Source organism: Marmota monax, unplaced genomic scaffold (assembly GCF_021218885.2).
Source record: "Marmota monax isolate L192 unplaced genomic scaffold, Marmota_monax_Labrador192_F-V1.1 WCK01_AAM20220418_F8-fsc00021, whole genome shotgun sequence".
NCBI lineage: Eukaryota > Metazoa > Chordata > Mammalia > Rodentia > Sciuridae > Marmota > Marmota monax.
In genome coordinates this window covers 26848864-26872761 of record NW_026695228.1, presented here as the reverse complement: position 1 = coordinate 26872761, position 23898 = coordinate 26848864, and the positions used below count along the sequence as shown (strand labels likewise).

At 49.5% G+C, this 23898-nt stretch overlaps 1 protein-coding gene across 1 annotated transcript; it reads right to left on the bottom strand.

Annotated features, from left to right (window-relative positions):
• Positions 1-2152: 2152 nt before the first annotated feature.
• S1pr2 (sphingosine-1-phosphate receptor 2) lies at positions 2153-9386 on the bottom strand. The gene is made up of 2 exons (XM_046437514.2): positions 9245-9386; positions 2153-4554 (listed from the first exon to the last, which is right to left on the bottom strand). Exon 2 carries the CDS (start codon positions 4510-4512, stop codon positions 3454-3456), a length of 1059 nt encoding a protein of 352 aa, XP_046293470.1. The 5' UTR covers positions 4513-4554; positions 9245-9386; the 3' UTR covers positions 2153-3453.
• Between the last annotated feature and the right edge of the window lie 14512 nt (positions 9387-23898).

The window sequence follows — 23898 nt, the reverse complement described above, 5'->3', positions numbered from 1 at the left end:
TAAATTTCTGCCTGTGGAGCCTGAGGATCTGCATTTTAACAAGTTCTTTCAGGAGATTCTAATGTTCCCTGATAGCTACTAGCCTCCCTAGCAAAAAAGAAAATGGAAATCATCTTGCATTTCCTGCAACTTGGTCCGTTTCATTCTAGGCTCCAAACTTAGGGAGCTATCAGTAAATCAGATCTTGAGACCAAAATATTGAGAAGGACCAGATGTGATCCCAGTGGAGGGGTCTCACTTCACTCCTCACTTTGACCTCTCTGTGCCTCAGTTTCTTTACCTGTCCAAGAGCAGGCATTAATACTACTCTAAAGGGCTATTTTGAGGATTTCATGAGTTTGCAGATGTCAAGTACTCCCATCACCTCCTAGCACTGACGATTTTCCTATTATGATTAGCCTTATCTCCAAAGGGCTATCCAACCAATGTGGGGTATGACTCTGGGTTTGCCATCTAAAATATCACCTGTGGCTAGGCATGATGGTGCACACCTGTAATCCCAGTGACTCTAGAGACTGAGGCAGGTGCGTCACAAGTTCAAGGCTAGCTTGGGCAATTTAGTGAGACCCTGCCTCAAGATAAAATAGAAAGGGTTTGGAATGTAGCTCAGAGATGGAGCACCCCTGGATTTGATCTCCAGTACCAAAAAAAACCTGTACCCCAAAAGTGACACTTTATTTTATTTTCTTCATAGCTAATACTTTTGTTTTGTTTTTTCATTGTTGAGGATTGAATCTAGCTCCCCATAAGCTAAGCATGTTCTCTGCCACTGGGCTAGCCTACCCTAGCCTCCACTCATGCTACAAACACTAATGAGGCTGGCTGGGGTTGTGGCTCAGTGGCAGAGTGCTCGCCTGGCATATGTGAGGCACTGGGTTTGATCCTCCTCACCACATAAAGATAAATAAATAAAATAAAGGTATTGTGTCCATCTACAACTAAAAAAGAAAAGGGAAAAAAAAAACCACTAAATGAGCACATACTCCAGACAGAGAGGATGGGAAGTACAAAGGTCTTAGAGTCAGAACATGCCAAGTACTTTTGTTTTATTTTGTATTTTGTGGTGCTAGGAATCAAACCAAGGGCTTCATGCATGCTAAGCAAATGCTCCACCGCTGAGCTATACCCCAGTCCCCTAAGTACTATTTAAGATGCTAGAGACACATTGGTGAATAACACAGTCCTGTCTTTAAGGTGCTCACATTTTAATGGGATAGACACATAATTGATATAATATACTGCCAGGTGGTAAGCAGATAAGGGGCTAAAGAGGGAATGAGATGTGCAGAGAAGGACTCTCTGAGGAGGTGCCATTTGATCCAGGACTAGAGGAGCTGGATGAAGCATAGCTATTTGGAGAAAACTCATTGACTCTGGGCTGGCTTCTGGCACTTCTGCAACCCTACCACCTCCTACCCTGAGTCCCAGCTAGGGTTCAGGTTTCTAAATAAAGAGGGGAATTCCTATGGGGGTTGCTTCTGTCTGCTGTCCTGGACAGCTGGTATCACTGGGTGAGGCTCTAGCTTGGGGGCCTGGAATCCCCCATCAAAACTCTAGACCTGTCTTCAAAATGGCTGCTGGGCTCCCTGCCTCCAGACAATGGAAAAGAGCCCAGGTAGGGGCCTCTCAACCCCCACAGCTGCAAGACCATTTGGGTTTCTTCTGGTCCTGGGAAAGGCTTGTAGCCTCCCCTTCCATATCAAAGAGCAGGTTTCAGTGCCTTTCTCCAGCCCAGTGTTGAAGCCAGAATCAGCCTGCTTGGTTCAAATCCAGCCAGGCAATTCCCTGAGGAGTGCTGTGTGACCCTCAGTTTGCTTAACCTCTCTGAATCCACATGTCCTTAAGATCTTGACACCTCCCTCACAGAAAGACAAACATATTTGGGATGGAGGAGGGGCCCCCATCACCAGCCAGGCTGTCTCTTAGGAAAAAAGCAAGGAGGCCCCAGTCTTCATGAATCACTGGGAGTGGCAGGACAGTGTTTTCTCAGAAGCCACTGCTCTCACAGCTTGGCGGGGTTGGGGGGGTGGGCAGTAAGAAAGAAAAGGGAAGGCTGGGAAAGGATGGGCAGCCACCCTTCCCTGACTCAACTGGCCCAGCCAAGGGGTGCTAATGAGGGAATGGTCACCAAAGACACAACAGCACCAGAAAGAAAAATTGAACCGTTTATTGGCCCAGATCTGGGTGTCTGGCATGGGGGGGGCATCTGGGGAGCTATATAAAGGGAGACAAGCCCCCAATTGGCTCCTTGCCTCCCAAAGCCCCCCTCCCCCAGCCTTTGCATTCACAAAGACATTAATTTGAGGTTTTCCTCCTGTAGAGAGATAAGCCAGCAATTCCAAAGAGGTTCTGGGCAGGACCAGAACCCTCTTTGGCAGTTTCAACATGGACATGAACGTTAAGACAGAACAGCATCCATTCTGGGGGAAACAGGGCAGGGATGAGGTCACAGACACCACACACTTGCACACAGACACACATAAATATAGTTCGTACCGCAACAGCTCTTCCATCTATCCACAGGAATTAGCAAAGTCCTTCTGGGCAGGGGAGGGGAGAATGTCCCCAGGAAATGGCCTTGGCCACCCCACCCCCATGCTCCATTCAAGACATCTTGCAAGGAGGCACAGCGGGCTCAAGGCTGCCCTGCCTTTGGGGCCCTGGGCCCTGGGCTGGGGAGGACTTGTGAAGGTGGGAAGAGCTTGGGGGAGTGGTTTTGGGGATAGGAGTGGGGGAAATGGGCAAACGTCTCCCCCAGATTTTTCTCAAGTTCTACCCTGTCCCACAGGGAGGCCCAGAGCCCTCCTCAGTCCCCCAAACCGGTTTTTCCAGCCCTCAGTGATTCTTCTGTGCCCCAAATAGTGCAATTGGCCAATGAGGTCTGAGAGTGAGGAATGGGGCTCGGCCCCCTCCCCGCCCCATCTCTAACCCCGTGGTTTCCTTTCTGGGCATGTGAAAGGAAAGAGAAGACGGAGGGAGTCAAAGTGGCAGCTGATGAAATTTGGGGAAGCTGTGGACTTGGGTCTGGGAGGGTTGGGGCTGAGATTTCCAACCAACTGGAGACAGTGGTTCCAAAGAAGGGCCTGAGGTTGTCCGGAAAAGGTGGCAAGAGAGATAAATTCAGAGACAAGAGCTGGGTGCAGGTTGGGGGGTCCGAAAGGAAAATGTTGAATCCTTTGTACTGGATGGTAAACTGCTCCTGCTCTGAGCTCCCTCCTGCTGTCACCCTAGTCCTTTTAAGGTCCCCATGGTTACTGTACTAGCCTCCAGCATCCCACTGAAGCACTGCGGATTAGTCAGTGTCCCCACTGGCCACCCCAGCTGTGAACTCTCAATATCTCCCAGATCTCTGGGATTGGGATGAGCCTTGCTGGGCAGCCCCCTGTCTCTGTCCCAGGTCACCCAGCACCTCTCTGCAGCCTTCAGAGGCCTGGTTGCTGATCCACCTTCCCTTCAGACCACTGTGTTGCCCTCTAGAAACGTGGGTGACGTGGGCATGTGCGTGCCCCTCTCCAGAGAGCTGGAGCTGCGAAGGGGCAGGAGGCGATGGCCCGGGGTCCCGTCCCGCCTTCCCGCCACCCCTGCCGCTGGCCGCCAGCACTGCAGGGGCCGCAGCACCTCCCTCCTCAGGTCCCGGCTGCGCCACGTGTAGATGACAGGGTTGAGCAGTGAGTTGAGGGTGGCGAAGGCAAAGAAGTAATGGGCCTTGTAGAGGACGGGGCAGGAGCGGACGGGACAGGCATAGTCCAGGAGGAGGATGCTGAAGGCCGGCAGCCAGCACACGATGAAGACGCCCAACACGATGGTGACCGTCTTGAGCAGGGCCAGCGTCTGGGGGCCTGCCACGTCCGCGTGGCTCGAGCGGACCACGCAGTAGATGCGGACGTAGAGGGCAACGATGGCCGACAAGATGACGGAGAAGATGGTCACCACACACAGCACGTACTGCTTGGCGTAGAGCGGCAGGACGGTGGAGCAGGCCTCCAGGTGGCCCAGGCAGTTCCAGCCCAGGATGGGCAGGCCCCCGAGAACCAGCGAGATGAGCCACGAGGCCCCGATGAGCAGCAGCATGCGGCAGCTCTTGTCACTGCCGTAGAGCTTGACTTTGGCAATGGCCACGTGCCGCTCAATGGCGATGGCCAGGAGGCTGAAGACAGAGGCTGACAGTGTGATAAAGGCTGAGCCCTCCCGGGCAAACCACTGCACAGGGGTCAGCCCCAGCGTGACAGGGCCCGAGAGCAAGGTGTTGGCCACGAAGGCCACCCCTGCCAGGAGATCTGAGGCGGCCAAGTTGCCCAGGAATAGGTACATGGCGGAGTGGAACTTGCTGTTCCGGGCCACCGCGATGAGCACCAGCAGATTCTCCACCACGATGGCGCAGCACAGGATGATGATAAAGGCGGAGGCCACCTGGCGGGAGGGCGTCTCCTGTGTGTCCAGCGTCTCCTTGGTGTAATTGTAGTGTTCCCAGACCTTGCTGGAATTGAGGTACTCTGAGTATAAGCCGCCCATGCTGGGGCTCAGTGACTGGCCGGGGCCATGGGTCTGTCACAACTGCAGAGAAGAGAGACAGAAAGATACACAGACAACAGATCAGTGCCGTGGCTGATGCCTGGCTCTGACCCTGGACGGTCCTCACTGAGTAGACGCAGGAAGTCGGAATAGCATCATCCCCACTTTTCAGATAGGACACCCAGTTGGGCTGATTCACTTTCCCAAAGTCTCCAAGCTGGCAAGTGGCAGGGCCAGAGAGGGTGGCCCCACAGTCACCCTGCAGAGGCATCCTCCTTCACAGGAACAGACAAGAGTCCCCAAATGCCATGAAGTGGACACCCTGGGCTTTCAGAAACTTTGTCCACTTATTCAGAGAGCAAGCCTCTGGCTTCATGCCGCCTGCTGACCTGGGTCGGTGAGATTCATGCCACTGATAGTACCATCCCTTGCTTATTACCACCCACTGCCCTGATTTCAGGCTGAGTCTAAGCCTCGAAGCCATGGGTGCTCCTGAAATAAGGACCTGGGAGACACCAGGGCGGCCCTGAGGTTCAAGCAGCCCAGAGGTCACACTATCTTAAGGACACAGACCCTGGGGACAATGCAGAGTGAGTTTGTTTTCACTCCAACTCTGACATGCCAGGCAAGTCACTCAGCCTCTTAGCCTCACTGTTCTCATCTATGCACTGGGTAGAAGAAAACCCCCTTCCAAGGGATGTTAGGAAAATCCTTTTAAAGATTGCATGGAGGGGTGGCTTGGCGGTGCTTACTGAGCATGTGTAAGGCCTTGGGCTCAATCACTAGCATCACCAAAAAGTAAATAAATAAAATAAAGGATTATGAAGCTTGGTGTGGTGTCACCTATCTGTGGTCCTAGCTTGAAAAACATGGTGAGATCCTGTTGTTTTTTTTGTTTTGTTTTGTTTTTTAAGAAAGCACACAACTCACTTAGCACATAGTAAGCACTCAACAAGTGTTGGCTAATGTTCTTAGCGTCCCTCTTCCTGGCACACACAAAGGACTCTGGGCTGGGTACACTCCACCCAATCTTTTGGAAGAGGATGCTGACTAAATCAACCAAGAGGTTCCCAACAGCCTGTTCTCATCAGCACCATCCAGCTTTGCCTTGGGACAGAGGGTCCCAGGGGGTTGGGTAGGGCGCTGGCAGCCCCCCTCCCTGGCCAGGATAAAATCCAGATGTGTAAGGCCCCTGGAACAAATAGGGTGGAATCCTAGTCACATCCGGTGTGGGAAAGTCTGGGTGGGGGGAGCTGAAATGGAGGGTCACCAGAGACCAGTCTGGGAGGTCTTGGCTGGGAAGATGGGGCAGCTGTGCTAAGTCATGTGAGTGGTGAGGGGGCGTGCAGCCCCGCAGGGAAGGCATTTGTTTCCATGAAAGCCCGAGTCACCCACCCCCCTTTCAAGGAAAACTGAGCCATGGGGGAAGGGGCGGGAAGAGGCTTGTTAGAAAGGGAGGATGAGAGGCACACACCGTGGCCAGCTCTGGGGTGGGGTAGGAGCGTCTCAAAGGAGCCTGGTCAGTGTCCCCTTTCAGAGAAGCGGGGAGGAAGCGCCAACCCTTGGCTAAGTGAAGGGGAGAAGAGCTAAGAACCTTCCCCAGTCCATGGAAACACTCCTGCCAAGGGCCACGTGTAAGCCAGAAGCACGGTTCCAGAAAAGGCTGGTTAGGCCGGTTCTTGGTGAGCCTAGGAGTGATAGGGGGCTTCCCGGGTCGCCGAGTCATCTCACTTCCAGGATGCCCCCTGGGAGGGGCGTCCTGGCCTTGGGCCCTACAGAGGCAGCTGCTTCCCCCAGAGCGGAGGGGCATCCGTCCTAGTTTGGGAACAGAGAAGAGCTTGTGCGTGTCCTCGGGGACAGCAGCCCCGCCCAGATCGCCACACAGAGGCCCCTTGTTCCCCTGCCGGACAGGGCCCCGGGCGCCCTGATGCCCTCTGCCCGCAGCAGCAGCTCCCAGGCTGGCTTGGCCTGGGCAGCGGCCTCACCCGACTGGCCGTCGAGCCAGAAACATCCCGTGCACTGATTGGCTCATTTTCAATCCCAGGGCACTGAGCGATTTGCCTATTGGCCTGAAATTTCCATCTTCGGCCTCTGATTGGCCCGGTTGGGGGCGCTCTCCGGTTAATCCTACTATCTGCGTTCACAGGCAAGTGGAGCTCAGCTCTTTCAGAGAACAGTCTTAAAGCTGTGTAGCTGTCCCTGAGGATTACTTTGAACCATGGCCTGACCGCTGGGTCACCCCATCAGACGCCCCCCAGGCTGCCCTGGCCTGTTGGGTCCCTCCTGGGGTTCATAATTTAGAATCAAGGTCCCCTGGAAAGCCTGGGATGCACACTCGATGATGGGCAAGAAGCCCAGGGATTTTCCCCCTGCCGCCGCCCCCTTCGCAGCCTGCATAGGGGCCACCACCCCTCTCCAGTGTGGAGGAGAAAGATTTACTGCCATTTCCTGGAGAAATAAGAAACGTGTTCAGCTCACATGCCCCAGGGACTGATCAGAAAGTCTGTCTTCTTCTCTAGAGAGGAAGACTGTGGGCGCTGCACTCTCACTTTCTGCAGACCCAGGAAGCTTAAGGCATCCGCAGAGAGGGCAGCTCTCCTGGTTAGAGGTAAACTGAGAACCACGCTGTATCCTAGATTCATTGTTCCTGCTGGCCTTCCCTGCTTCTCCCTGTACCAGACTCCAAGGCCTAGAGCCTCTCTCCTGTTAACCTTCACCAGGGCAGTCCTGATTCCCCCTCGGAGACTCAGGAAGAGGCCTCCGGGGAGATGCAATGTTCAGGCCTGAAATGGAACATGAGGGACAAGTGACAGGGTTCGGAGGGAAGGGAAAAGAGATAGACCCAGACACGACTGTTTGGCTGGAGATTAGGAAGGGGGAAGGTAGGAGGAAGGCTCAGTGGCTTCCAGGCTCTCTCTCCTCCATCCCCTCACAGTTCCAGAGAGGTAGATCCTGTGGTCATAATTCCTGCTGGTCCCCAGAGATCCCATGCCCCTTGCCAAGAGCAGTTTTATCTCTTTTGCTTGCCTTCTGGCTGTCAGGCCCCCCTACACTGCTATTCTCTTCCAAGCAGCCAGGGGGAGCTTTTTAATTTATAACTTCATGCCGCTCCTCAGCTCCACATTCTCCCATGGCTCCCTATGGCTCCTGCCCACCCAGCCTCCTCCCATTCTCCCCCAGAGACACTCCATTGTGACGGTACTGGCTTCCTATGAGCCATCTCTACCTCAAAGCTTTTGCTGCTGTTCTTTCCGGCAGACATCCTCCCCTCAAATCTTTGAATGACTGCCTCCTCCTTTTTCAGGTTTCTATGTAAAGGTCACTCTCTCACTGGGGCCTCCCCAGACCACCAGTCTACAGCAGCAGCCTTCCACAATCCCTGTCTATCACAGCACTTGCCGCTATCAGAAATTCTCTGGGTTTTTGTCTGGCTTCTAGAGTGCCACGTGAGTTGCTGGAAACTAAGGACCAACTTCATTCTCAGTCCTTCCAATGATGTCTGGCACAAATCAAGCACTCAGAAAACCAGCGGAGTGGGCAAATGAATGAATGAACGAACCAACCTAGCAACCAAGGGGCTTCTGAGGGTGGACCACAGCTCCTAAGCGCCGCCCAAACCAAAAAACAAAGGGAGCTAGAGATGCCTAGGTCCCCTAGCAGCCCTCCCAACACAACGCGCAGCGCGTCTCCGTGGAGACCGTAGCAGGACCCGCCCCCGCCCCGTGCCGCACTCTCGGCCTCCTTATCTGGCCGAGGAATGTGCGGTATCCACTCGCTCGCGCTGGGGCGGCGCCTTCTCCCTCCCGAGACCGGCCCACGCGGGGTACCCTCACACCTCCCAGAGCGGGTGGGTGATTTCACCAGTGACCTCGCCTCGAAGTTCCCGGAGGTCGGGGGAGCAGGGAGATCCCAGCTGCAGGAGATGCACCAGTGCCGCTCCCGCGTCGCGACACGCGGGGGACCGTGGGCTCTCTGAGTGGCGCCTGGAGTGTCTGACAAGGGCAGAGACGGGGGAGGGGGTGGAAATCCCCGGGTGAGTCAACCCGTGCCTGAGAAGGGGGCGAGATTCCAACGCTCTACAGAGCCCGGGACTCCGCGGAGTCCACGCCACGCGTGCCTCCATCTACGCCTCATCACTTGGCTAGAGGGGAAAGAGGAGGTGCCCCAGCCACGCAGTCACTCTTCCTTTCCTTCCAGAAGAAGCCACGCCCCCGCGGGGGGCTAGGAGAAAAAGAACAACTCAGGGAAACCGAGGCAGGAAACTAGACGCCCAGGCGGTGGGCATCTGTCCTCCGGTGGGGCCCCGCCCCCTAACTTAGAGGCTTTGCACCCACAGCACCTTTAGCCCTGACTCAGTCCGAGACAGCCAGGAGGGGTGCTGTGCCCCCCCACCATGAGCACTCCCCCTAACCCTGATCCCTAGGAACACTGTCCAGCCTCCCAAAGTCCCCAGTCGAAAGCGCTAGGATTCCGCCTTCTGTTTCGGCGCCAACTTCCTGCCCCGGGAAAGGCGGGGAGAGAAGTCTGGGGGTTCGCAGCCGCGTCAGTGGGGATCGCCTGGAATCGTGGAGAGGGTGCACGGTGACCATCCCCTCCGTGCAGCAGAAACACGGGCGGCGCGTGCGTGCCTTAGTGCGCCCCGGACCCCTGGCTGGGCCCCCCACCTCTGATCCCGCGACCTCAGGGGACAGGGGCCTGCCCTTTCTGTCTCTCTCTAGCTGTGTGCGCTCACCTGGTCAAGCCGGCCCGGGTCCCTGCCCTGACCCGAGGGGCCTTGGCGTCTGCGTCCCCAGGGCGGCCGTGGCTGGGGTTGGGGCTGCTTACAGGGCTCAGCTGCGTCCAGCGGCTGGGGACCGGGGGCAGAGGGGGGCGGGGAGAGCCGCCGCCTCGGCCCCCCCTCTTGCCCCGCCTTCCTCTCCTCCCCTTTCCGGCGGCGACTGCAATGAATTCCAGATGTGGCCGGCCAGCCCGGGCTAGCGCGGGGGCCGACAGGGGCGGCGCGCAGAGCCCCTTTGTCCGCCCCCCCCACGCTTCTCGCCCTGCCCCTCCCAGCCCCCACCCGTGAGAACCGGCCGGTGCGTGGCTTCACGCAGCCCCGTGACGTCATGGCTCTCCTAGCCAGGTGGCCTCAACCTAAAGCAACTGTCTTCAAATCTAGATGTCCTCCTGGCTTATGCCTGAGACTCTAGAATAGGAGGATCTCCTTTATTTACTCAACAAGAAGCCGTGGAGCACCTACTGTGTGTCAACACAGCAAATAGGCATTAAGCGCCTGTTTGTCTTTAAAACAAATTCCTACTGCGTGCCACACCCTACCCCAAAGAATGGATTGTTCTCTGCCTTGGTAAGACCCCAGAACTCAGGTGCTGCCCTTTCTCCCCTAGGAAATTGAACACACTTCTATCCTATCCTACTTCTGTAGATCCTGCCCTGCTCTTGCTGAAGTCAACGGCAGATCCACGTCATACCTGCTGCTTTTGAAGTGGGACTAAAATTTCCTAATTTCTCCTTTTTTTCCCATCTTCCAGTTTATCCTGGGCCTAACTGCGAAAATGAAGATCACCTTCATTTACTGATATTTTTGTGTGTGAGAGTGTGTGCATGTGTGTGTGTAAAACCGGAACTTGATAATAGGATAAGAGAGCCCCTCATTTCTTCAACAAATATTTTTAATGCATTTACTATGTACAGTAGTGAACAAAAGCCCCGGGTGGGGAGATTCCTTGCTCTCATGGAGCTTATGTGTTCAGGGAGGAAAGACTGTCTTTTAAGACATATTTGTAGGACCTGGGAATGTAACTGGATGGTGGAACTCCTGCCTAACATGCACAAGGCTCTGGTTTCCATCCCTAGCATGACAAAAAAAGAAAAAGAAAAAAAGTACCATTCCTGCAAATGTATACATAATCTGCTTACATGTTTATCTACCAATTAAGCACCTACTGTGTGCCAGAGACTAAAAACGTGAAGTATGTCATGGAAAGAAACAGACAAAATCTTCCTGACCCAGTGCAGTTGACGTTCTATATACAGTGCTGAATATCCAGAATAGGACAGGAAAAAGAAAGTGGTAAATTTCCTGGAAGAGGAACTGAGAGACGGGGGACACACTGGGAGGAAGGCTGCTGTGCTTTCAATCTGTGAATCCTTTGTACTTTTAGACTTTTATAACATGCACACACACGTTCTATTCCAACAATAAATTAAATTTAAAAATTAAGGCTGCTCGATACGCAGATGATGCAACCAATAAAAAGAAGGGAGTGGCCAGTTACACTCTCTTCTATGTAGACTGTACCTTAATAAAGAGTGCCGAAAAGCGAAAAGAAGAAAAAGAAAATGAGAATTGAAGCCAGGTATCATCACGCATGCCTATTATCCCAGCTACTCAGGAGGCTGAGGCAGGAAGATCATAAGTTCAGGGCCAGCCCAGGCAACTTAATGAGACCCTGTCTCAAAATAAAAATCAAAAAGGCCAGTGATAGAGCACACCTGAATTCATTCTCTAGGGAAGAAAGGAAAGAAAAAAAGGGAAGAAAGAATCGAGCCACTAATGCCTGTTAAAAATAAAAATGGGGACTGCAGGTGAAGTTCAGAGGTAAAGCCTGTGTTTAGCACGTGGGAGAACCTGAATTTACCTCTCAGCACCAAATTTAAAAAAAGATAAAAATAAAAATGGAGTAGTCCTATGTGCACTGATGTGAAACTGTCTTCAACAGTTTAAAAACTGAAAAAAAAAAAAAAAACAATGCGGGCCAAATACATTGCATGCCTGCATTTTAGGGTGTATTTATAAGTGCTGTATAAATACATACCCATTTGCCTGTGGACTCATGGGTCTCTTCCAGCACAAGGCACAAGACACTAGTCACAGTTGTTACTCTCAGGGAGGAGAAATGGGGGACAGGAGCTAGCTTTTCATGGTGTACCCTGGGGATAGTTTGAAAATTTTAGCTCGTACTACCAATTCCAAAAATGTACAGTCATGAAAAATAAAAGGCAACAAGTTCCCAGACTTCTAATTGTAAAAAATTTCTTATAATAAAAGTAATTAACAATATCAAAAATGTTAGTATATAGTCGGGGGGGTGTTTATGCACACCTATAATCCCAGCAGCTTGGAAGGCTAAGGCAGGAGGATCACAAGTTCAAAGTCAGTCTCAGCAACTCAGGGAGGTCCTAAAGAATATAGCGAGGCCCTGTCTTAAAATAAAAAATACAAAGGGGCTAGGATGTTGCTCAGTGGTTAAGCACCCTTGGGTTCAATCCTTGGTACCAAAAGAAAAAAATTAATAATTTTTTTTTGCAGTGCTAGGGATCAAATCCAGAGCTTTGCACATGCTAGGCAAGTGCTCTACACCCCTGCCCCAATAATATTGTTAATACATTTTTTTTTCTGAGAGCAGTGGTGCATATTTGTAATCCCAGCAACTCATAAATACATACATACATAATCAATAAAAAAATGAATATTGCTGGGAGCTATGGTGCATACCTCTAATTATGCCTACTCTGGAGGTTGAGGCAAGAGGACTACAAGTTAGAGGTTGGCCTGGGAAGCATAAGTAATATCTATCTCTGTCTCTCTCTTTTGTGGTACTGTGGAGATTGAACCCAAGGACACACTACCTGTAGCTACATCCCCAGTTCTTTCTGCCTTTTTTGAAACAGGGTCTCACTCAATTGCTCAGGCTGGCCTTAAACTTGGGATTCTCCGGCTAAGATTGTAGGCATGCGCCACTGCACCAGGCTAAAGTAAAAAATTTGTAAAAAGGACTGTGGTGGCACATACCTGTAATCCTAGCAGCTCAGGAACCTGAGACAGGAAGATCGCACAAAGCAATCTTAGGGAGGCCCTGAGCAACTTAAAAAGTTAAAAGGGCTGGGGGTGCTGGGGTGGTGGCTCAGTGGTAGAGTGCTTGCCTGGCATGTGTGAGGCACTGGGTTCAATTCTCATCACTGCATATAAATAAATGAGTAAAATAAAGAAAGATCCATCAACAACTAAAAAAATATTAAAAAAAAAAAAAAAAAGGGCTGGGGATGTGGCTCAGTGGTTAAGTGCCCCTGGGTGGTTCAATCTCTGGTACTGAAAAAAAAAAAAAAGAACTGGGGAAGTAACTCAGTGGTAGGGTTCACCTGTGTTCAACACCCAGTAGCACACACACAAAAAGGGGGGGTGACTGGAGATGTTGTTCAGAGGTAGAACATTGCTGAGTTCAAACCCTAGTACTGCCAAAAAGAAAAAGATTTTTTAAAAAGACAAAGAAATTAATATTAGGAATCAACATATGAATGTTACATATATGCCTGCAACAAATACATGCACGTGACACATACATAATATTTTTGGCTAGCTCCTGATGATGCCTTATTAGTTGTACCATTCAAAGTCCTCAGTCTGGGTCGTCTGGGGATGTGGCATAGTAGTAGAGCACTTGCCTGGCATGAACAAGGTTCTGGGTTCAATCCTTATCATGGGGAAGAAAAGCTGCCAGTCTGACAGGAGGCAGAGAAACCAGAGAGTTCTAACACAAGGTATGGAGCTTTCATGGGGGAGATGAGGAAAAGCCGGAGTGACTGGCTGTGGCATTCTAGACTTCTTTCCCTGAGCTGCATTTTGGAGACGACTTGATTCTGGACCAGATCTTGGGGTTCACTTGGACTTCAGCAAGCCCTCACTGTATCCTGATGAAGATGTGTTGCCCAGACAACGTCTAGAAACCAGGTGCTCAACCCACAGGGGAGGAGATGCAGAGAAACTGGGTCCTCTCTTCACTGAAGCTATCAGAGCGGAAATCTCAGACCTCTGCGGGGACCTGAAGACTGGGGAGGAAGTGCCCCCCCACTTGCCTCGGCTGGCTCAGCAATTTGCCATCTCCCCAGGGACCTTGGGGTGGGGGTGATGTCAAGGCCACAGACATATCCGGTGTCTGCCAGGGGAACAGTGGCTCCCAGACAAAGGTGATATCCCCAGGGACACACAGATACACCAACAGGCAACTTCCGCCTCCCTTCTGCCTCTGGGGCAATATGAGGTCTTCTCCAGGTCAGCTGGAAGACACGGGAGGCCTGGACTTCCTGATAATCTGAAGAGGTCAAAGGGAGAGCTGGCCCTGCCCTAGGGGGCCCGTGAATGAGGGAACAGTGGCAGAGGAAGGAAACAGGGACCTTTCTTGAAGAGCTCTCAGGCAGGGAAAATAGAGGAGAAGGAAGGGGTTCAGATGAGCTTCCACGAATTATAGAATCACAATAATGGCTAACGCTCACACCACACTGTGTGCTGGGCGTGGCTCTGTGAACCCTCACAACCTAAGGAGGTGGATATTATTATTATTATTATCACCCCATTTTACAGATGAGGAAACCTAAGTGCTGTGGTTTGGATAAGGTTGGTGTGTGTCCCGGGCTTCACATGCTTACATTGAGTTCCTACCGTGGAGTATTAAGAGGTGGAAATTGATTCCCGTTATGGTGTTTAGAGATGGGGCCTTTGGAAGGTAATTAGGATAAGTCATCAGGGTGCAGCCCCCGTGATTGAATACTGTTGGCTAAGAAAAGGGAGGTTGGGGGTGTAGCTCCATGGTAGAACGCTTACCTAGCATGCGAGAGGCCCTGGGTTCCATCCCTAGGAGGGGTGACAGAGGGACAGAGATCAGAAGTGACAAACAGATATGGGCTCCTGTCGACACGTGCTCCTGTCTCTTGACATGTGAAGCCCTGCATGGTTTGGGACTCTGCTAGCACAAAGGCTATCACCAGCTGGGTGTGGGGGAAGCATTCCTGTAATCCCAGCTTCTCAGGAGGCTGAGGCAGGAGGATTGCAAATTCAAAGCCAGTCTGGGCAAATTCAAGGCCAGACTGTCTCAAAATAACAAAATAAAAAGAGCTGGAGGTGCATCTCAGTGTTAGAGGGCCCCTAATTCAATTCCCAGCACTATGTAGACATGAGAAGGAGGAGAAGGAAAAGGAGGTGATTACCAGATAGACCAACACCATGAACCAAGATGAATCCTCTCTTTTCTTTATAAGTTCTCCTCTCTCAGGTATTTTGTTATAGTAATGAGAAACAGGGAGGTTGGGGGGTGTAGCTCCGTGATAGAACAGAGGCACATAGGAGTGATGGCATTCTTCCTTTTTTTCTTTTCTTTTTGTTCTGCAGTACTGAGAATTGAACTCAGCACCTTGGCCTTGGGTGTACTAAGTAAGGCACGACCACTGAGTTATATTCCCAGCTTTTTTTTTTTTAATATACTCTCCATGAATTTATGATCCTCCTGCCTTAGCCTGGTTTTGTAGGCATGGTGGGACCTGAACTAGAGCCACCTGGCTCCTCTAACTTAGCAGCCCTCTTGTTCATCCTGAGTCTCACTCCAGTCTTATGCAGTGACTCCTGCTCCTGCCCTAGGGATTAGAACAGAAGGGAAGTGGTTACTTTTCAAGCCCGCATCAGTCAATGAGGAAATGTAGCATGCTCTCCATAATCCAAAGGAAGGGAACCCTTTGACCTCCGATGCCATCCCCACTTCATATATTGCTAACGTCCCCAAATCCATGAGGCTTAGGCCTGTTTTCAGCTCTCCCTAGCCCTCCACCAGCCCCCCACCCCCAGCTCTCTGCTTTTGGCAGGAGGAGCCACAAGGAAAGAAGTGTCTGAGATGGGTCTCAACTTTCTCATCATCCCCCCAGCACGGGGGAAGGGGCCCCAGGCTGCGGAGAAACCTTCCAGATGCTGATCTTGGCAGCTGCCTTGTCTCAGCCGTCCATGGGCTTGGGGCCCACTCTTAGCTGCGGGGACGGATAGGATGGGGAGGCTCCCAGTGGAACCTAGCCACTGCCACGTCCTCACCAGATGCAGTCTTGGCCCTTGGAGCCTTGAAGAGGTGGGCTCCCTCTTCTGGCCCCAATGAGAGGAGGAGCCCACTTCTCAGCAAGCCCCTCCCCTTGCTCAACAGTAACAGCTGAGAGTAACTGGCCAGTTACTGTCCTAAGCCCTTGAGAAATATTAACACATCAAAAGCTTACAGCAGCCTTTCTACCAAGATGGGTCAGAAGGTGAAGAGGGGGGCTTCTGCCCCTCCCAAAGGCCACGACCAAGCACAGGGTTTGAAGGTCAATGCTGAGAGAGGTCCACAGCCAATTAAAAAAAGAAGATTCCCCAAGTCACCCCCCCTCTTGGGAGCCAGGACTCCCAGGCTCCCAAGGCAGCCACTTCCCAGATTAACAAACTTGACCTCCATGCCATCATCATAACTACCCGTGGCCTTGTGTTCTCTGTGGATGTCAAGGTCAACCAGCACCAGATCATTCTGTGACACTGATATGACCAAGGTCAATATCCTGATCAAGGATACTGGCAGTGTAGCTCAGTGGTGGAGTCATGCTTTGTGTGCATGGGACCCTGTGTTGCCCCTCCAGCACTAACTAACATAAAGAAAAATCAGCCACTAAAATAAAAAAAAAATCAGCCACTGTAATCACAGTGGCTCAGGAGGCTGAGGCAGGAGGATCCCGAGTTCAAAGCCAGCTTCAGCAACAGCAAGGCACTAAGCAACTCAGTGAGACCCTGTCTCTAAATAACATACAAAAAAAAGGACTAGGGATGTAGCTCAGTGGTCGAGTGCCAAGTTCAATCCCCAGTACCAAAAATAAAAAATAAATAAAAATAAAAAAACAAAAACTGACAAATAAATATACAAAACAAACAAACAAACAAAAACAAGCCTGATCAGGCCTAATGAAGAAGAGGCATCTATCTGTTCATCTTGATTGTGATGTTTTGAATGTCACCGATCAAACTGGGATTATCTAAACTGAATCTAGCTGATTCTAAATTAATATTTTTTGGGGGAAAAATATATAAAAATAAATAAATAAATACATATTCTCCCTTAAACAACAACAAAACAAACTCTCACAGTAGCACAGTAGTAGGGAAGGAACAGAGAATTTGTAGTCTATCCTTCCCACTGCACTGCTGGGGATGTGGTTCGGTGGCTCAGTGGTAGGACACTTGCCTAGATTTTGGGAGGCCCTGGGTTCAATCCCCAGCACTGTGCAAGAAAACCAAAGGCATTGTGAGGAGGTAAAGAAGCCAAACAAAAAAAGCTACAACTCATATAACCCTATTTCTGGAATGTTCCAGAAAAAGGAACACTAGCTGGGCACGGTGGCTCACGCCTGTAATCCCAGCAGCTCAGGAGGCTGAGGCAAGAGGATACAAGTTCAAAGCCAAACTCAGCAACTTAACAAGGCCCTAAGCAATTTATTGAGGTCCTGTCTCAAAATAAAAAATAAAAAAAGGACTTGGGGATGTGGCTCAGTGGTCATGCCCCCAGGTTCAATCCCTAGGACCAAAAAAAGAAAGAAAGAAAGAAAGAAAGGGGCTGGGATGTGGCTCAGGCGGTAGCGCGCTCGCCTGGCATGCGTGCGGCCCGGGTTCGATCCCCAGCACCACATACAAACCAAGATGTCGTGTCCGCCGAAAACTAAAAATAAATAAATAAATATTAAAATTCTCTCTCTCTCTTTAAAAAAAAAGAAAGAAAACTTTAGGGAAGATGAACAGATCAGTCATCGCCAGACTCCAGAGTGTCTTTGACTACAAAAGAGCATGGGGGCACTGGGGTTGTGGCTCACTGGTAGAGCGCTTGCCTTGCATGTGTAAGGCAGTGAGTTCAATCCTCAGCACCACATAAATAAATAAAATGAAGGTATTGTGTCCATCTACGACTAAAAATCGGAAAAAAAAAGAGCATGGGGAATTTTTTGTGTGATGAAACCATATTAGATCTTGACTGTGGAGGTGGTTACTTGACTATATAGGTTTGTGGAAACTTGCACCGCTGTACACTAAAAAGGCAAGACTTTATTGTATTTAAATTATATCTAAAAATAACAGCAAGAACAATTACAAAAGAACCCTCCTACCCTTGCAACACTCAGGGCCTAATCAGAAAACAATCCCAAACCAGAGGACATAGTTGATAACATAGTTGAGGGACTACTTAACGTTGGTATAGGTAAAACTTAGTGGTAGGTCACTTGCCTGGTATTCAGGAGGACCTGGGTTCCACCCTCAACACAGCAAAAACGAAGGAATGAATGAAACTAAAAATGAACAAACATGCTTTGGGCACAGTGGTTCACACCTGTAACTCCAGCTACTCCAGAGGCTGAGGAGGAGGATCAAAAGTTGGAGGCCAAACAGGGTAACTTAGCAAAAACCTGTCTCAAAATTTACAGTGTGGGGTGGTGCTTGGGGATGTAGCTCAGTGCTAGACACTTGCCTAGAAGGCTTGAGGTCCCAGGTTCAATCCCCAGTGCCACAGAGAAACAAACAAACAAACAAACAAAAATTAGCATACAAGGCAGTTTTGGTAGATGAGAGAGACTTTCAGAAACAGAGAGAGGAGAAAAGCCTTGGTTCTTCCCATCCTCCTGCCTCCAATCTATACCCAGGGCCTCCCATCAGCTGAGTCTCACAAGAGCCAATGCACAAGAGATGCCATGCAAAGGTTGGCCCCTCGCCATCTAGGAGACCCCCGTGCCCCCCAAAAAAGAACAAGTGCAAAGGCCCTGAGGCTGGGATGTGATTGGCAGATTCTGGCAAAGAGGCTGCAACCATAGGGTGATGCAGCTGGAGGGAAGAAGGAGGTGAGGAGGAGATGTGAGGATGCAGAAGCCCAGGCCTGCCACAACCATGTGAGTGTCTCAGGATGTGGCTCAGTGGTGGAGCACTTGCCTGGCACGTGCTAGCCCTCTGTTCCATCCCTAGTACTGGAGGTGGGGACAAAAAGCATATAAGGAAGGGGCAACTGTACTCCCATTTTACAGAGGAGGAAACGGAGGCCCAGGGACCCCATGTGAGCGGCCTAGGGGTTTAGCCCGAGTGGGAAGTCAGACTCTGCCAACACCTGGCTCTGGCGCTATTTCTCTGTCTTTTTTCTGCCTCATTCCCCCACTGCAGTTGCTCAGGGAAATGAAGCAAACAGAAATGTCCATGCAAATCAGCCTCATCTCCAGAGGCTGGAGGGTGCCTTGATAGGAGGCTCCTCCTCCTCATGGGGTTTGGCAGTTACTCACAGACTGAGCTGAATAGAAACGCTCAGCAGATGTTCTGGCAGTTGGTGGGGGAGGGGACTTTAGGCTGGACTGCCCCCGTTGGACCCATCCGCTTGCCTTGTACTTCCTACCTGTGATCTGACCCATGACATTCCAGCCCTGTGCTGGCTTTTATGAAGTGATGCAGGAACCCAGATGCTGCAGGACCCTCCAGCTTCCAAAGTGCATCCCCTCAATTGCCGGGATATCCACAGCCAGCAAAGTGCCTCTCTGGAAAGCAAGGTTGCTGCTAGCTGTGTCACTACTAGTGACACAGGTCACCTGCAATTGAGCCTTTGATCCACAGGAAAGAACTGGTTGCATCAACCTTTGACCTCTACTAAGGCTTAGGCTCAAATAGTCAAACTTTGAGCCTCCTAGGGTGCAGGTTTCAAAGCCATCACCTCTTTTTTATTAAGACTCATAATCAATATGTTAGTGGCAGAACAAGGCAAGCCTGGGGTGTAGCTCAGTGGTGCAGTGTTTGTCTAGCATGAGTGAAACCCTGGGTTCCATCCCCCGCACTAGGAAAAAAAAAACAACACAGAAAAAAACCAGGATAAAGAAGAGCATGACATCATCTATTAGAATGTGGCGAATGTTCTGCAGATAAATTAAACAAGTAAGGTGGATGATGAATGTGGGGTAGAAAAAGAAGGATTGTTTCAGTTAAGGGATTGAGGAATGCAGGTGTTGGGATGGGGGAAAAGACAATTGGAAGGGAATGATTCTGGATCTAGAAGAAATTAAAAACAAGTGCAAGTCCGGGTGGGTTGGCACATGCCTATAATCCCAGTGGTTCTGGAGGATCATGAGTTCAAAGCCAGCCTCAGCAATGGTGAGGCGCTAAGCAACTCAGTGAGACCCTGTCTCTAATAAAATACAAAATAGGGCTGGGGATGTGGCTCAGTGGTTGAATGTCCTTGAGTTCAATCCCTAGTACCCCCCCAAAAAAGTACAAAGGTCCTGAGGCTGGGATGTGATTGGCAGGTTCTGGCAAAGAGGCTGCAGCCACAGGGTGATGCAGGTGGAGGGAAGGAGGAGGTGAGGACAGGTCCTTCTAGGGCCTTGTAGGCTGTGACAAGGACTTTGGCTTTTTCTCTAAGGAAAACAGGGAACATGATCTGACTCAGGTGTTTACAGACTTCCTCTGTGAAGAGCTGGAATGGAAGAAAAGATCCTTAGCACAGCGCAGCAGGGGAGAGTTTGGGCATATCTCACCTACAGATTAGGAAGGAGGCCACAGCTCCCAAGAGCTCACAAGGACATCCAGTCAATGAGTGGCAGCCCCTGGATTTGAGCCTGTGTCTATGTGACTTCTGGGACTATGGGTTTAAAAAAAAAATCATTGACCTCAGAGGGTAGAGACTTTGAGGCCCAGGATCCTGCATCAGGATAATGAGTGAAGGAACTCACTCAAGAAGCACTTACTGAGCACCTCTGGTGTTCCTGCAATATGCTGAATGCTGAGGCTACAGCAGGAATCAAAACAGAAGAAAATTCCAGCCCCAGCCACTGTGAGAGACAGACAGACAAAAAGCATCGAAGATGGAGAACATAAATACTAATGGGGAAAAATAGGGCAGGGCGTTGGGGTGCAGCTCAGTGGTAGTGAGTGCTTAGCACAGATAAGGCCCTGGTTCCATTCCCAGTACCAAAAAGAGGGGTGGGGTGAGCAGAATAAGGGATCAAAAAGAAGGATGAGGGGCAGAGATTGCTGTTTTCAGTAGGATGGTTGGACAGAATCCTCTAAGGAGGTGATATTTGGGCGAAGAATCCAAGGAGGCATGGGAACAAGTAGAATTGGGAGCTCTGGGGAAACTACATTGCAGGGAGGAGGAACAGTGATGCAAAGGTCCTGAGGTGGACCAGCATTAGTGAAAATCCATGAAGGACGCAAGTGGTGGTTAGGAAAGTCCAGACCCTGATCCCTCACCAGTCTCTCCCCACCCCAAGCCCCTGCAACTGCAGTTCATTCCCTCAGATACTTCATCTCCTGGTCGAAGTCCTGGCAGAACGTGGGCTGGGGTGTGGCTCAGTGGTAGAGCACTTAGCCAGCTCCCTGAGGCCCTGGGTTTATCCTCAGAATCTGGGGGGTAGGGGAGTCCGGTCACACCCTCTAGCTGTAGTTTTCAGATTACAGCCTAGGGACTCACCCCCCAACCCCTGTCCCTTTGCAGGAATTTTTCCCCTGAGCTCCCTGCTACCATATTAATCTCCTCCCCGATTTTGACCCCATAGCCTTCTGCATTGGGCTATGAGTATCCCAAGGGTATCTTCTGGACTTACCCTGGTAATGCACAGTTGGTGCCTAATAAATCATTGAGCAACTAAGTGCTGTTCCATCATCACTATATGAAAGCTAAACTCCCTGCCAACTTTGCAAATCCGCCTGTAAAATCATGAACTGGTTTTGGGAGGAGACACCCTGTGGTGGTGGCTTCTGGGAGAACTGGGTCAGGGGCATACATTGGAAGAGATGGTTCTAACTCTATTCATCCTTTACTTTTTATTGTTGTTTATTATTATTTTTTAGTTGTAGATGGACACAATACCTTTGTTTATTTATTTTTTTGTGGTGCTGAGGATCCAACCCAGGGCCACACACCTGCTGGGCAAGTGCTCTACCACTGAGCCCCAGCCCCAGCTCCCCTTTCTTTTTTTATTTCTTTATTTTTTGATGCCAGGAATTGAGCCCAGGGCTGTGTGAATACTTAACCATATACTCTACTACTAAGCTATACCCCCAGCCCTTCCATTTGTATTTTTTTGAACTTTTCTTTACCAGGTATGTGAATAACCAATGAAAACACAAAATGAATACAATTCTACAAAATTGGGGATTAAAAGATCTTTTAAAATTGCAAAGTAAATGGCCAAGAAATACACACGAAAAAAATGCTCACCATCACTAATCATTAGGGGAAATGCAAATCAAAACCACAACAAGATGTCATTTCATTGCAGTTAGAATGACTTTAATCAAGAAGACAAAAAATAACAAATGCTAGTGAGGATGCAGAGAAAGGGGAACACTTGTGTGTGGCGAGAATGCAAATTAGTACAGCTATTATGGAAAAGAGTATGGAGGTTCCTCAAAAAACCAAAAATAGAACTACCATATGATCCAGCTATTCTACACTGGACACATAACCAAAGGAAATGAAATCAGTGAACCAAAGAAATACCTTCACGGGCAGGTTTATTGCTGCACTAGTCACAACAGCTAAGATATGGAATCAACCCTGGTGTCCATCCACACAGGAAAATGTAATCTACATACACAGCGGAGTATTATTTAGCCATAAAAAGAATGAAATCCTTACATATGTGGCAACACAGATGGAACTGGAAGACATTAGAAGTGAAATAAGTCAATCACAGAAAGACAAATAGTGCATGTTCTCATGCATGTGGAAGCTATGAAAGTTGATATCATAGGAGTATAGAGTAAAACAGTGGTGGTACACGCCTGTAATCCCAGCTGCTCAGGAGGCTGAGGCAGGAGGATCGAGTTCAAAGCCAGCCTTAACAATTTAGCCAAGCCCTAAGCAACTTACCAAGACCCTGTCACAAAATAAAAAATAAAAAAGGGATGGGGATGAAGCTCAGTGGTGAAGTACTCCTGGGTTCAATCCTCAGTAACCCCTCCCACTGAAAAAAAAAATGGTCACCAGAGGCTGGGAAGGTAGGGGAAGGGGAGAGAGAACAAAGTTGGAAAACAGGTTCCGGAATATACTTAGAAGGGGCCTGGGGTGTAGCTCAGTAGTAGGTGCTTGCTTAGCATGTGAGAGGACCTGAGATTAATCCCTGCCCTTCTCCCCCAAAGGAAAAACCCATATAAATAGGAGAAATACATTATAATATTCTACAACAAAGTAGGGAGACTAGCAAGCAACAATTTTTTATGTATTTTATAAAGAACTAGGAAAGAAGAGTTCAAAGGCTCCCAACACAAAGAAATGATACATGTTTACAGACAGGCACATGCTAATTACCCTGATTTGATCATCACACATTATATAAATACATAGTGAATTGTCACCAGTATCCCATAAAATGTATAATTATTATGTTTTTTGGGGAGGGAGAATTAGGGATTGAGCCCAGGAGTGCTTAGCCACTGAGCCACATTCCCAGCCCTTTTTCATTTTTTATTTTGAGACAGGGTCTCTAAGTTGCTTAGGGTCTCACTAAATTTCTGAGGCTGGTTTCGAACTTGTGATCCTTCTGCCTCAGACTCCTGTATCGCAGGCATTAAAGGCATGTACCACTGCCCCAGGATGCATGTATGTGTCAGTTTTCTTTTTAATTGCAAAATATAGCCAGGTATACTGGTACCCACCTGGGGAGACTGAGGCAGGAAAATTACAAGTCCAAGGCCAGCCTCAGCAATTTAGTGAGACCCTGTCTCAAAAAATAAAAAGCACTGGGGATTATAGCTCAGTGGCAGAGCATCCCTGGGTCCAATTCCCAATACAAACAAACAAACAAAGCAAAGCAAAGTCTATGGAGTTTTAAACACACATTCTCATTTTGTAGTGATAGAATAGTCATGTCACTTAATGACAAGGATACATACTGAGAAATGTATACAGAGGGGATTTTGTCCTCAGAGCAGACTATCAGAGGGTACGCCTTTTACATCACACCTAGGGGATGTGGCCTACTGCACACCTAAGCTATGGGATACAGCCTGCTGATCCTAAGCTACTAATCAGTACAGTGACACTATACTGAATATTATAAGCGCTGAAAAAAACAATTTAAAAAGACACTAAGCAGGGCTGGGGATGTGGCTCAGTGGTTAAGTGCCTTTGGGCTCAATCCTTGGTTCCAAAAAAAAAAAAAAAGTCACTAAGCAGTAGAAATGTTTAGTTCTATTATACCAAGGCACTGCTGATTGAAGCCTCATTATGTGGTGGCACATGACTATAACAAATACTTTGTAAAATAAATTTTAAAAAGCTCTTTTGCAGAGCTGGGGATGGAACCCATGGTAGGCAAGCACTCTACCACTGAGCTACACCCCCAGCCCCATTGTAAATTTTAATTAATAATCCATAAAAACGCCTACAAAGTATTACATATCAGATGCAAAAAAAAAAAAAAAAGGAAAAAGAAAAAAGAAAGAAGAAAAAGCCCACATTCAATTTAGTACAGCATTTAAATCCTCCAGGGTCCATTCCCACCCTTGTTTTGTCTCCTTTCTCTTTGATGACAAACCTCTCCCTTCAATAATAGTGCTGCATCCTAGCGTGGTGGCACATGTCCATAATCCTA

Excerpts from the sequence above, each read along its gene's own strand:
- S1pr2 (XM_046437514.2), bottom strand. The coding sequence starts at position 4,512 with ATGGGCGGCTTATACTCAGAGTACCTCAATTCCAGCAAGGTCTGGGAA.